Here is a 14725-nt window from a genome sequence, read left to right on the forward strand (position 1 = left end):
AATACTGGGTACCATCATGCAATGTACAATATCCAGAAGAGGGTGGATGGGTGCGTGGGGTCCTTTGGGTGCATTGTGAACCCCCTCTAAGGCAACATCTCACCACTGGCTTGGTTAAATCCTGGAGATCTTGTGCAAAGTCCTGTTTAGTACCCCCAGGCATCAAAGTCTGCTAGGTCTCTATGCACAGAAGAGGAAACTGAAATGAAATTAAATTAATTAAATACCTACAAGTGAGAAGGCAGCTTCTATTTTACCTTACTAATTGAGAAGCAACATAATGGGAATAGAACAAATGTTAACCTTTTTTGGGTGCAGGGTAAAGTTCTGGCCAGCCCCAAAACCAGCATCCTGCACAGCAGGGACAGATAACAGGTAGGCAAGATGATAGCTATCACACACAGGAATTGCTTTGAACAGGAAAGTATTGACCTTTGAAGGTTCTCCCTAAGAAGTGCTCTCTTCCAAGAAGGTTTGCAAGAAAAGCAGCTGATTAAAGAAAATATATTTATTTGGCAAATAAAGTTTGGTTATTACCCAGCATTTCCCACTGTGGCAACACAACAAGCTCCTTGGTGCCAAAATACCATATGCAGTACTTGTATTTGCATTCTGTCGTCTTTACCACAGGCAATTAGGTAGAACAAAATGTGAGCCTCAGAGCTGATAGCTGAACTTGATGACACAGCAGACAAGAAGGTAAAGAAACAGAAACATTTGGGAATTAGCACTTTGCTTTTTCAATCACTTCCCCACTGCAGAGTGCAACGTCAAACTTTTATAAATGAAGCTGATCCATAGGTTCTCCAAATGCACTACTGAGCAAGGTTTGGCAGGAAGGCTATTAAGAGTCCACACTGTGCCGTGAATATAGATGGATGTAAATACTGCCCCTGCTTGCACAAGTGCACTACCACACTCCTCTCAGGCCAGCTGCTTTGCAGCAGTCTGCCCTGATTATCAAAGGGTTTCTGAAAAAGTATACCAGCTGAGTCTGGGATTATGGGTTTTTTACTTAAACCTGCCATAGGTGTTAATACTAGAAACTGAACCTATCTTGCTCAGTCCTTGTCTCTGTTCATCCACTCCCATCATCAGGTTTTGCTGCCAGCAATTTGGTGACAGCAGTCTCTAATGGTGGAGACTTGTTGCATAGAGTTTTCATAATATAAAAAATAAAATTATAATCAGGTCAATTGGTCACTTAGCATCTGAAAGGGAAGCTCCAGCTCTGCTTTCTCAGTGTAAATGAGCTGTAGCTTATTTCTGTCTTACCTCCTGAACAGGTGGCCTTCCATACTTGGTTCAACTCCCTGCAATCCCTTGTACATAATAAAGTGCTGTCAGATGGAAATTAAGGCAATAACTCACTGAGTGACAGAGCAGCCTTGAGTTAGTCCTTCTGTGTGCATCCAATTCCTACATCATCCACAGCCGGGGAGGTGCTGAAGCTGTATTTTAACCAGGATTAGCATTCACCTTAGCATTCACCAGGCGATCTCATAGATTTTGAATTTCTGCACAAAGACTCAGTCAAGACTCAAAGTCTATTTAGATCAACTGGAAGTGAAAAATTATCATCAATGCTTGATCACTGCAGCAGAGTAAAGGGCCTGTTGTGAAGAGTTTAGCTCTGCTGTCACCTGCTGAGGGCAGGAGTGCGGATGCTGGCTCCAGGAGCATGGGCTGCTCCAGGAGCCATGAGGGCTGAGAAAGCTGGCATACGAAGCTCAATGTCTGTATGAAAACTTCAACAGCAGAACAGGTTGCTGCCTGCTCTTCTTGGCCCCTCTTTGCCCCACAGCCAAGGGACAGCCTTACCTGTGGCCAATGACCCACCTGGTATGGCCAGTGCTGAGACACCTCTGCCTTGGTCAGGCACCTGGAGCAGGGTAGCCACAGGGCAGCTCTGCCACCACACCCTCCCAGGCTGCTCATCAGGATGGGGCTCACACCTCCCTGCTTCCTTGCACGAGCCTGGTGCTGGTCCTTGGGGTACTGACTGCACATCTTCCAGGAAAGCGCCAGTAATGAACTGCCTTTTCCAAAAGCAAATGTCTACATAAGCAAGAGAATGCCTTTTATAAACCAATACTGTGATGCCCACCAGAAAGTAAACTGGCCTTCCAAGTCAAGAGAGATCTCTGGAACAACCAAACCAACCCTTTTGTGGAGAATAAGAGCTTAGGGAACACTGAAGGATTCCACAGAGGTTCACCAGTATCTGATGCAGGATGGTCCAATCACGAAAACTAGCTACTTCACTGGATTGTTTGCTAAACCAGAGGGAGTTCAAAAAGGTGATTTTACAGAATATTATTTTGGTAGTTTCAGCAGGAAAACCTGACATATCCCCACATATATTAGCTCATTAATACCAAGAAGACAGTATAAAACACAAAAAACCCTGAAGCCTAGAAAAATAATACATCAACTTGGTTAGCACTGCTCATCCAGAAGCGAACGGAATCAGTAACAGCCAAAACTATTGTTTGATGTGCTTTAATACTACTTTCAAAAAAATAAAAGTTTACCTCTAACAGTAAAGTGGTTTTAAGTGATAAAGCTACTGAAATGATTAAAGCCAAAATTTTAAAGCAAGTTATTCAGCTGCATTTCCTGAGGTCTTTTTAATGTACTGGAAGCTTTCAGATTTATGGAAATGAGAGCACGCATGCCTATCACAGAGAAAAAAAATCCTTAATTCACATACTGTATAAAAAATAAAAGCATTAGTTGTCAATCCAGACTAACTTCTCAATCCAGTCTGTATTACCAGAATTCAACTCCTAATAGCATTGATTTTGGGCAGTGGCAAATTTTGAGGGATGCAATGAAAAGGTACTTGAGAACTAAGCACACTCTGAAATTTAGCTTTAATAGCAATTGTATTTAGAATCTTAAACCAAAAGCACTGTCTAGCTACCCCATGCTTAGGATGGCAGCTGTGCACTTAGAGGCTTTTCTGGAGTGTGACAGCAACCAATTTTTCCTTTTTGTTTCATTCAATGTCCAGCCATGGAGGTATTTTCAACTGGAAGTCACCAGGAATTTGGTGGAGGAAGTTTCTTTTAGGTGACTAGTAACTTTAAATTGCATTATTTAGAAGATGGACAGCCTTCTTCCATATCCATGGCTACCTAGGAGTCACTCAGGACCAAGCAGATGGCCTACACCTCTGTTTCCCAGCACCGCCTAGGTCATGCCAAAGACTGTTTCTGGTCTCTTCATGGTCAATAGAAACAGACCCTCTGCAAAAATCTTGACTCTGACTACAATACACAAATTCTTATTTGGGAACATTCTCCTTTTTTTCATGGAAACTGTAACATGGAAACAGACGAGTACAGGAAGTCCTGGCCTGGGGACAGAGAGGATTTCAGACATGCCACGCAGCCAAGTGACCCAATCATGCATCTCTGAAGTGTAGAAATGTCACAGCCATGAGGGAGTGGTGTAGTCAGTCCTGAATCCCGACACAGGTGCAGCTGACACTTCACTGAAGATCACAGTCACGTGAAAAATATTTTTACCCATGTGAGTATCTGCAGGCTTCCCTGGATTACTTAGGTCTTCAATTAGATTAATCAAGCCCACGAAGGTTCACATGTGCTTATGTATTTGTGGCACCAGGCACTAAGGTGCAGGAGATTGAGTGCAGGCTGGTTTTTCTGTTTGTTAATTTTTAAAAACCCCAGTGGAGCATCCTTAACCCTTTCCTACGTGACTCTCTCGTGCCCTTGATTCTTCCACAAGCAGGGTGGTTTGAGTTAATTGAGCAATTGTTAAAATGCAAAGTGTCTTCTACAATACCAGATGTTATCAAATCACTGAAACTTACGTTAAGCCCGGTAGTTGAAGGTAGTGGATTTGCAGAGAAAATGGAGCTAACTATTCAATAAAGATTTGTGAACAATATGCCAGAAGGACTATGAAAGCATGACAGGCCAGAAACAGGAATACTTCTTTCCAAGAACACTGGGTTTTCTACTCAGAACTTACCTTGCATTGTTGTATAAAACTAGTTATGGGGAAAAGCACCCACCTCAAATAAAGGTATTTTAAAAACAGCACTCTATTATCTATTTATAGTGTTAGTGGAATGTAAAAACATATTAAATAAGCCTCAGACCTTAACTGTCAGTCTGAAAATCTGCAAGGCAATTCAGTCACCCATCTGCCACCTGAGTATGTAAATGAGGGCTGAGGTGTTCTTTCTTTCACTAAAAAAAGTAGTATGTTATTTTTTTCAATTTTTAAAATTTATATGGTATCAGTTAAGAAGTGATTTCAATCTTACATCTTGTTGTCTGTTTATATCTGTTTCTCTTGCTTCAACCCAGAGTATAATATTCACAGATTTTAAAGTCTCCATATATACTTATTTAATTGATGAACCAGAGCCAGACTGCTCTTCCACCTGGAAGGAGCAAAGCACCAACTCTGTGCTCACAGGTGAGAAGTCTCCCAAAATCAGATATTTCACATTTTTGAAAGACTGGGCAGTTGAATACAACTGTATCATCAAGTCTTTTTTGGGAAAACTTATGTTCCCAGTTTCAGCTTAATTGTTTTTAAAGTGTCATAGATATTTAGTATTTTAATGTAACTGATCTTGCTCCCTTTACCATATGCTGTTAATTTCCACGAACATGAGAAATAATTTGATTTGAAGAAGGAAATATCACTTCAGGAATCCTTACCCAAAAAAGAAAAAAAAAAGGTCATAGTGAACCTCTGACAGTAAAAAAAAGGTAACGTTAACTGTGGAGAGAACAAGATGCTTTTGGAAAATTATAATTCTGAAAATTTATAAATTTATGTCTGGATAATCAAATATATGTTTAAATCTGCTTCGGTTTGAGAAAAAAAAATCTACCATCTTCCTCAGCTGTGTTAGTTATATGGATTATAACCATTCTCTTTTTTCAAGCTGGGAAAACTGCTTTAATAATAGAAAAAAGTATAATCAACAGGCTTAAAGTTTTACCTTTACCATCTTAAAATAGATATTAAAAAAGTTCAGAATTTAAATTTGCCATACACCTGATACAGAACCACAGCAAGGCCACTAATGGTCCAATTTCCAAGCATAATTCAATACATGCAAACAAGCTGCTTTTGCACTACACAGAAAAATGGGTCAAAATTGAAAAAAAAAAAAAAATCCCAGGATTCACTAGCATGTCTTTTCCTGCTTTGGTTATTTCAGGTATTTTTCAATGATCAACCAGAGGCACTTCAATGAGAAGTGGTAATCATATCTAAAAAACGAAAACCATCCCAACAGTTCAGGTTTTTCTTTCTCTGCTCAGAACAGTTACAATTCTCAGAACCAGTATATGCTCATGTTTATTTGCATCTGGAAGTTATAGTGATCACCAAATGAAATGTATTTCTGTTTTATGTGGGAAAACATCAACACGGAACAAAGCTGTGATCAGTTCTAACCCAAGCTTCTCCCAAATGACAAATTCTTGAAGCATCTTTCTATCATTTGACATGGTACCCACCCATCTTTCTAAAAATTATTTGCTCTTATAGAGAGGGGATCTGAAAGCAAGGTTAACCAAAGTTTTTGGCCGTGGAAACTTTACTGTGGAAAAGAATATTAAATTCTCATAAATTTACTTGTCAGCAGCAAAAAGACTCTTCAAGTGTCTTAACCACTGTACAGCTTGATAGTTTTAATACTTCAATTTTTTTCCATTTTTCATTGTTGAAGAAATAATTTCACAATCTCAAATCAAAGTCAACACTGCAGTGAGGAGAGCTTTTCTACTTTATTACAAAGAGAAGAAGCCTTTATGTGGTCAGAAAATACAAGATTGATCTTTTTTTTTTTCTCTTCCTATGAAACGCTGCTGTTCAAACAGCCAGAGTGAATTGTCTCAGTTCACTTCTTTAAGTCCCATCACATTCACTTGGGTATGGATGTCCTTGGCTGCTGAAAATCTGGCCCTTTAGTGCACAGGGCGACAAAGAAGTCCCCTGACCAGCAGTTCCAGAATGTCCCGTTTTCATATATTGCATCCATGCACACCTCCTAAAAATGAGGTACAGCAGGGCAAACATTTTCCAAAATAGATGTCATATATATAATATATACACATTCGTACATACATACCTTTATTCATGTGATGTCCAAAAATTTAAAAAAAATGTACACATTTATTACAAAATCGTAACAAAGACTGGACAGTGTTTTGCTCATTCTGGAAAGATGAAGCTCAGTAATACACAACTCTGGAAACTAACCAGAGACTGTGGCAATATCTTTCTTCTAAACAGTCAGATATTCTTGCATTAAGCTTGGCGAAAACTGCCTTTCAAAGACAGAAGGGGAAGTAAAATGAAGGAAGCAAACCTTGCTCATCTTTCCAAATGAAATACGAGAAGGATCTTCACATAAAAATGCACAAACATTTTTTATTACCAATAGTGCTACAATGAACAATGCAAATTTTGTTGTCTAATTTTTTGTCTTTTTTCTTTTTTTTTGTTTTTACATTTTGGAAAACTAAGTGGTAAACTTTTGTCAGTGTACTCGCTTGTCTTTACAGACCCAAGCTTGTCTGCTGGCAAAAAAAGAAAACAAAAACAAAAATTCAGACCCTGCTCAAACTAAAGAAAAACAATTACAAATTTAGTTGTTGGGCAGCACATAATTAGTAAGGCAGGACCTCAAATGGTGACCCTTCGCATGAGCCAATTGCCAGATCCTCAAGGAATTAAAACCAGGATGCCTGAGCCACATCAGTTCTGCAGTTATGTTGAGTATTGTGCTGAGACAGCCATACCCCAAGAAAAGGGAAGTCTTTAGAAGGCTTGCTGAGCAGGGTTGTAGTTGAAGGTTGATGGCAGATGAGGCCTTTCTTCTAATTTGTCATATTCCAGGTGGAACTCCTACAGGGGAGAAAAAAAAAAAAAAAAAAAAAAAAAAAAAAAAAAAAAAAAAAAAAAAAGAGAAACCCAAATAAAACAATGTGTCATTTACCTGTCAAGACCTGGTCTACCAACCATACTTGAAAAGCACAAATACAGAGGCGATCAAGTACTAGCTTATCCTAAGGCAAAACCACACAACTTTGCTATCTTAAATTTCATATTTTAAGGAGAAAAAAGTAGTAAATTACAACAATCCTAAGTCATTATACCCACAAAACGTAGGCTCTCCTATTCTTTTGAATGCTACATGACTCTCAGAACCATTGTTATAATCTCAAACAATTTTATATATTCACATATACAAAACACAAGAACACAATCACAGCATGAGCTGAATTATAAACAAAAGCTGTCTTTCAACATGGCAGGAGTATAGGGGCTTATTCTGGATGAACTAAAGTTTGGGAATATTTTTGTGTAACAGTACCAGACCAAATAGCTTCATGATGCACCGGGGAGATTCAGGTTGGACATCAGGGAGGTGCTCAAGAAACAGCTGGGCTTAGTGCTAAGGTCTGTTTGACATGGTGGTGACCAATCAAAGACTGGATTTCATCCTAGAGGTCTCTTCTAACCTAAATGATTCTGTGAAAATGTCAGGTAAAAAGTACTGAGACCCACTTAAGCCAGAATTTATGGAAATATTCCTCTATATTTCATCCTCATATTAAAGCCCCAGACCCATCAAAGCTGAAACCTTTTACTTCCCAGATCCTTTCAGCAGTGTAACTGTATCTCATCCCTATTTTATCTCCATTCAAGAAACAGGGTAAGCAGAAATTTGAGAACTGTTCTTTAGGGGTACTTCTTGGTAATTCAACAACAACAACAACATTGGACATGCACAGTAATTTATTTTATCTAACCTGGTGGAGAACCTCAACAGAACATCATCTGTATCTGCCAAGCAAACATAGCCCACCGTTTTCACACAGAGATGAAAACATACAAATAATGAAGAGATCATTTTAGAATACTCTCTAAAGTGTTTAAACAGCATAATTATTTCTGTACACATAAATCTGTACTAAATTAATGCAAGAACAGAAATAAAATTGAGGAAATCCAGCTCTCAGATCTCTCTTCTTTCAAGGCAAAACAAGGTCCACTTAGCATGAAAAAAACATTCAGCATGGTAAGGAAACAAAGTAGTGGAAAATATGAAGCATTCTGTACTCTCCTGAGAATATTGTCCCTAAAACTGGAAAACCCTAGCAAAATCTATGTGAGGTTATAGTCATCTGCACTGAAATGCTGCACATCTGCTTAATTTCTAGTTCCCTGCTCTCTACTCCAACCAAAGATTTTTTTAAAGTTTGTATTTTTTCTTTTTGTTGGTTGGTTGGTTTTTGGGGTTATTTATTTATTTATTTAGGTGGTGTGTTTGTTTGTCTGGCCTTTTTTACTCATATATATGCAAGTGAATTGCTTCTGGCATTCCTAATAAAAACTGCATGCCAGTTGCTGTATGTTCTCTTTTTGTGCAGATGCACACATGCTGAGACTGAAGAGATGCTGCTCCCCCCTTGGGTAAGAATCAAGATCAAGGGGTACAAATCCATACAAGTCCATAGATATATGTACATACATGTCCACACTTGGTGTCAAAGGCTGGATTCGGCTGGGTGGGTCTTAGGGGGCCTACAGGAAGAATGGTGAAGAGGGACTTTTTGCAAGGGCATGTAGTGATAGGACAAGGGGGAATGGCTTTAACCTGAAGAAGAACAGCATTTAGACAGGGTATTAGAAATAAATTCTTTACTATGAGGGTGGTGAGGCACTGGAAAAGGCTACCCAGAGAAGCTGTGACTATCCCATCCCTGGAAGTGTTTAAGACCAGGTTGGATGGGGCTTTGAGCAACCTGGTCCAGTGGAAGGTGTTCTTGTCCATGGTACGGGAGTTGAACTAGAGGATCTTTAATGTTTCTTCCAACCCAAACCATTCTATGATTCCATGATCTCCAGTAATTCTGCAGTCATTTTATAATACAGAAGAACTAATCAAGCTTTCTCTGCCTTTCATGGCTGTCAAAGTATGCGTCAAAAGGAGACAATTTATTTCCTAATAGTTTAGGAATTCTTATTACTCAGCTACTTGGATGAATTTACTTCTTCAGTCTATTATCTATTAATAATATAAAAGTAGAGCCGACAGAAAAAAGATAAATACATGACTTGATTTTTCTTGAAGTAAGTTACTCAGCCTTCTTTACTTTTGTTAAAACCAATCCAGAACACTATATCTAGTAAATCACATGTGGTTTATGTCTTCACAAACACAAGTCTTGAGATTTAGTTGTGCTATCTAAGGTAAACTGCTGTATTTCACTGCAGCAATATTTCATACAGCAGTGTAATTTAAAATAGGGACAATAAACACATAAACTCATAATGCAAAATACACTATGTCTGCAAAGTACAACACAGAGTGTGTGCTGCCCTATATTTGAGCATCTACACTAGAACAAGAACCAAATTTATAAAGCACCTTGAAAAATAACTGAATGTGCACATATGAGACAGTAATTTATAAGCAAGTATTCCTGCATGCCTGCTTCAGAAAAGGACAAGTGAAACTGTTAAGCAGCAAATATTATTGTGGCCTTCTAAGGAACTGATATAACCAGCATCCACTAATAATATAACAATTATAACAAGAGATTGTAATTTATCAGAATTCTTTTTGTTCCAGCTCCTTATAGGCCTAATTTCCTGCAATATTTATTAATTACTTCTGCATTTGTAAGAAAAAAAATACTTGGCCATATGTGAGTCTGTATTAGTCTTCCTCAGAGAAAATATCCACTCCAGAAATTAATACCAGAGGTAATAACATTAACACGGAATGTGAAGATCACACCACATGCATCTAACTTCTTATTCATCAAAGGTGAAAATGTCACAGAATTATTTCTAGTATGCAACTCCAACTCCTTTTCACTGTAACAAAAATTGCAATTTTCCTCAAAATAATTCTCTTAGCATCCTGTGATCAATGCTCAATTTGCCTGCTCAAAGTTAAATAAAATTGTCAAAATAATATTCCAGTTCGATTTTTTACATTATGGAATACATAAGCCTAGAAGAATAGATATTATTGCTTCTTATGGACATTGGGGGAATAACAATCCTTGTTGCAATACCACTGCAAGTGCAAAACTTAAGAAAATTCCATCCCTCTCCTTACTAGCTGTAAATTGCTTCTTAATGTTGGGGGAATTACCCTCAGCATGCAAATAAAAAGAAGAGATCTATGTAGATCTTGTGAAAAACCATTCCAAGAACTGTAGTGTTCCTTTCTCTCCAGTATCTCAGGAACATAACAGGATGGAGTGTACATCACTCAAGCACTGGATGCTGAGTTTCAGAATAGCACTCAGGATTCTAAATAGAGAAAACAAGGTCTTAAAAAGTAATGCTGAGCATCTAATAGCAGCTGCATACAGTTACTACAGGTAGAAAAAGGAGACACTGAAAAAGTTACTATCCTTATACAATGGGCACCACTTCCTCCTAGTAAAACAGAAATGTTTTGTGTCCACACAAGCTAAAACACAATTCCATTGATCCGTGAAACTACACAAGGCTCGTTGCTTGTAAATAAATGGAACACATTCAGTTGACTCCAGAAAAAAAAATCTATCCTTTCAAAAAGTAATTACTTCACCTCTGATTATCTTAGACAATAATAAAATAGCTTGAAACAGCATCTGGGGGAACCTAAGGAAACAAACCATGCAGCAAATTAATAATTCAAGTATAAACAAAAACTTTCCTTTTGTTTGGGTCTTCTTCTGGAGGAGTGGTGCTTTTGTTTAGAAGTTTGGGAATTATCTCTCACTTAGGAAAAACCATACAAACAGGACTTGGCATTAAAACTGTCAGTTACAGATTGTTGGGTTTTCCTCTGGCAGCAGAAAGGCAGAGGCAAGGAGTCACACTTGCAATTGGACTAAAGAACCTCCTGTATCCTTCAGGGCAACTACAATGCTAATTCCTGATGAGAGTTTGCACAAACCACACAGAATTACTCGGTGGAGGGAGTGGGGGAGGAAATAAAAATAGCATGTATCTATTTAATGTCTAGATGGCAGACTGCTGTATAGACAGAGGAGGACACTGAACTTTATTCTCTTTAAAACAGATGTTTAAAAGCACATCAACAGACATGTAACTAATGCAATGCTCCATAATCTCCAAGTGTACAAATACAACTTCCCCACAGAAATTAAATGCCTTTTCATCAAACAATTCGTAAGTTGGACTGCAAGTGAAAAGACTTCTTATTCTATGAAATACCTAAGCAAGTGGAACCACAAAATACAGTGACAACATGCTGGAATCACATCTATTGAGGTCAAGGCTTCAAGGTCAACCTGATCTGATCCGTTGTTTTTTAGAGAAAAAAGAGCATGATAGAGTATCTACAGATGGTCTGACATAGAACTTTACTGACAATATTAATGAACAGAATGGGACAATTAGATTATGAAAGTTGGGAAGGGAAAAAGCTCTAGCTTTCTGATTTTTTAATGTCTCTTGCGTCTACAGTATAGAAAACAAGCATCATGGAAATATGCCTTCTCCTTCGAAGAAGTTATTTATTTATTTTAAAGAACTCTGATTTTCAAACAACAGAGCATGGAATTCCTAAGTATGGCTAAGGAGAGATTGTACCCAAAAACCAAAAAAGCATTCCCTGAACCCATCCCACATCCATTTTAAACTTCTAAGTGATGTGTGGTAGCATTCTATTTAATTTTCTAAAGCAGAGTAATAAAATGTTTGCAAATACAGCTTCTAAAACACCAAATAACGCTTTCCATTCATCAACTCTATGCTGTGGGAAGAGCTTTCAATTTTAACATAACTCCAAAAAGAAATTTTATATCCTTCTACCTCCTGAAGAAAATTGGAAATAAAGAGAGACAGCTCCTTATTTTCCACAAGCAAGCAGTGTTTCAATCTTTTTCCCTCAGACATGAAAAATTAAGGTAATGAACATAAATACCAGATTAGAAAGTCTGAGATTTTTGTGAAGATTTTTGTGTTCTACTCTTGTCTTTGTAAAAATACATGGTCAACAGACCTAAAATACCTATGAAAGGGAAAAGAGATACCTTAGCTACTTTCCTCCAGTTAAGACAGTCAAAGAAGTAATATGTTCCCCTCTCGTACGTATTGGTTTTCATTGTTGGCTCCATGCCGGGTGCCCTGGTGATCCATACTCGTTCTTCTTTGTGGTATCTCCAATCCCGGTTAAATCTTTCATTTGCAATAGAAACGAAAAGTAATTCTTACTGTTAGTTAAAGGTTTCAATCAGGACTGTACCAATGCTTTCAAATCCCAAATAAAATTTCTACGACATGGTTAAACCTGTGATTTCATACCTCTTCCAGACAGTTATTATACCTCAAACTAAAACACATGAGAAACTTCAAGTATGGTAGGTTCCGAAAACAAATCTTTTTATGAGTATTTACTGGTTCTGATTTTGTTGACAACAGGTAAGTTACACATTCAATAATGACTGGCACCTGCTATTTTTTCCACAGTACTTCATAACTCAAAATAAATGAGATGGGCTTTTGATTTCCACTACATAAATGTAAAAAAACTCTTGACAAGGTTGGAGGAGGTATTTTAAAAAAAGATTTACAGTTCAAGACTGACTAAGCCTCTTGCTTTCAACATCTAACTAGGTTGGGTGCTCTGTTTTTTTGTTTCGTTTTTTTTTTTTAACATCTGCCATTTCATTACTGCAATAGATTAGCTCATATAAGACTGACAAAATAGTTTGAACGTACAGCTCTACTGCTGCTAATAGCTGTAATACATCTCCTCCATTCATGTAATAGAGATAAAACAGGAGATCTTCTCCATATCGGCCAAGTTTTATTGCAGCCAGCTGCAAAAGATTGAAGAAAACGAGGATGAAAAATCACAATAGATAAATGTTTTAAAACACACTACCCCACTTAAATAACACAAGGATACATCCAGAACTTTCATCCTTCCATTCTAAGTGTGTTGAAAATGATATTCTAATACAACAAGAGTAATAATTATTAAAACAATCAATTTTTCTTCACTTTTAGTTGACCTTTCCAAGTTAAAGAAATAGAAAATAGAATAGAAAACTACAGATGTAACAAACCAACAAGACAGAATTTTCTCCCTGTATCTGTGTACTTTATTTGAAAAAGCCCAAAAAAACAACTTCTGCATGTACTTGCTGCCTCCACGCCCTATTAAGTAACAGTACTAAAATTTCTTATGCTATTTTTCAATGAACCCTACAAACAGTTGAAAGAAAATATATCTCAAAAAATCCCTTTTCATGTAGTTATGGAATGCAACAGATAAAACACAATTCTGAGCTTATCTCAAGAATATCTCCATTTAATTTGCTGTTTGAATTATATAATAAAAAACCTCAATTACACATGAAGGGCAAAGTCTTAAAAACATACTGTGCATTTTAGCTATTCTTTTGCATGCCCATTCCCTTTATGTAAGATATAATGGGTGCTTGATGTGTCCAATCAGCCTGTTAACACAGCTTCTAGAAAGACTGAGAACATGCACAAAACGGACTGATTTTGACCACTACCTATCTGAAAGAAAATTTAGAAAATTACTGGTAATAAATTAACAAAAAATGCAGGCACACAGACACACGTACTCACCTTATCCCTAATGTGAATGTTAGTTAAGTATTCAGATGGAACATGGAAGTCTAAAAAAGAATCGGAATTGATGCAACTATTAAGACATGTAAATGAATATAATTTGCAAATAGTAATATTGAATATAATAGTTATTTCTCTCTTACCTATGTCTTGAGGTCGACAAGGTGATGATGCCCATGGGGATGCAAATTTGGGATAAAGATTTCTGAAGAAAAAAGAAAAGCATAAATTTATAAAAATTAACCTCCAAACCAACCAACCAACCAACCCCCTCCATAATCAATTTCACAAACCTAATAGCCAAATTCCTAGCTGGAGTGAGAAGGAAACTTTCCTAAAGCAAGTACATTTATTAATTTTCTTTTTAATATGCAAAGTTACATTTAAATTCCATAGGAAACTACAGGGTCAAGATTCCTTTTAAATCTATCTTTCCTTCAAGTTAGGTGTCAGAGGTCCCAACCTTTTTCAGGTATCCAGTGTTATTATGCAGGGTTTCAGCTTAACTAGGGATAATTGTCACAAGCCTGGTGGGTTCTGATTTATTAGCCTATGACTCAAAAGGTGAGGAAAAATTCATACTTGCAGGTTGCTTTTTAAAACTAACCTGTAAACGTTTAACTCTTCTTCAAAGCAGGAGTTAGAAGGGATAATTTTAATCACTAGCAATATATACAGAATTATAAAGTTTTGTTTCTAAAAGAACATTCACTGTGCTAAGTTTTTATGTCACACAGATATTTTTACCAACCAAACTACCACACAGGGCAGAAAAACTTGTCTTTTCACATGTGATATAGTTTTAGATTTTCAAACAACAATCCATAAAGCAAGTGATGAACATTTATCATAAGGAAAGGACGGCAGGCCAGACACCAAGGTCTACATGGGCTGTTTGCAAAGCTTTTCTGCAGCATAAAGTAAAACCAGCTTTATAGCATAGAACTGTCTGCATCAAATGTTAACGCTATCCTCTCCATTCAAGAGCCTAAATATATTACATACAGTAATTAAATACTAAAAATACAGTTATTTACAGCATAGCTGCTAAGAAAAGTAGAATAAACGGGAGCCATTCTTCCTG

General features: G+C 37.2%; 1 protein-coding gene across 3 annotated transcripts in view; it reads right to left on the minus strand.

Moving 5' to 3' along the window:
• Window positions 1-5764: 5764 nt before the first annotated feature.
• CNOT2 (CCR4-NOT transcription complex subunit 2) overlaps window positions 5765-14725 on the minus strand; it is an 81428-nt gene continuing 72467 nt past the window's right edge. For all 3 annotated transcript variants that reach the window (XM_056516276.1, XM_056516277.1, XM_056516278.1), the window contains exons 11-15: window positions 13785-13846; window positions 13639-13688; window positions 12757-12857; window positions 12069-12213; window positions 5765-6906 (exon numbers count right to left, since the gene is read on the minus strand). In XM_056516276.1, coding sequence (XP_056372251.1) covers window positions 6820-6906; window positions 12069-12213; window positions 12757-12857; window positions 13639-13688; window positions 13785-13846 — 445 coding nt within the window. In that variant the 3' untranslated portion in view covers window positions 5765-6819. The remainder of the gene's footprint in view (window positions 6907-12068; window positions 12214-12756; window positions 12858-13638; window positions 13689-13784; window positions 13847-14725) is intronic.

Source organism: Oenanthe melanoleuca, chromosome 1A, assembly GCF_029582105.1.
Source record: "Oenanthe melanoleuca isolate GR-GAL-2019-014 chromosome 1A, OMel1.0, whole genome shotgun sequence".
NCBI classification, from domain to species: Eukaryota; Metazoa; Chordata; class Aves; order Passeriformes; family Muscicapidae; genus Oenanthe; species Oenanthe melanoleuca.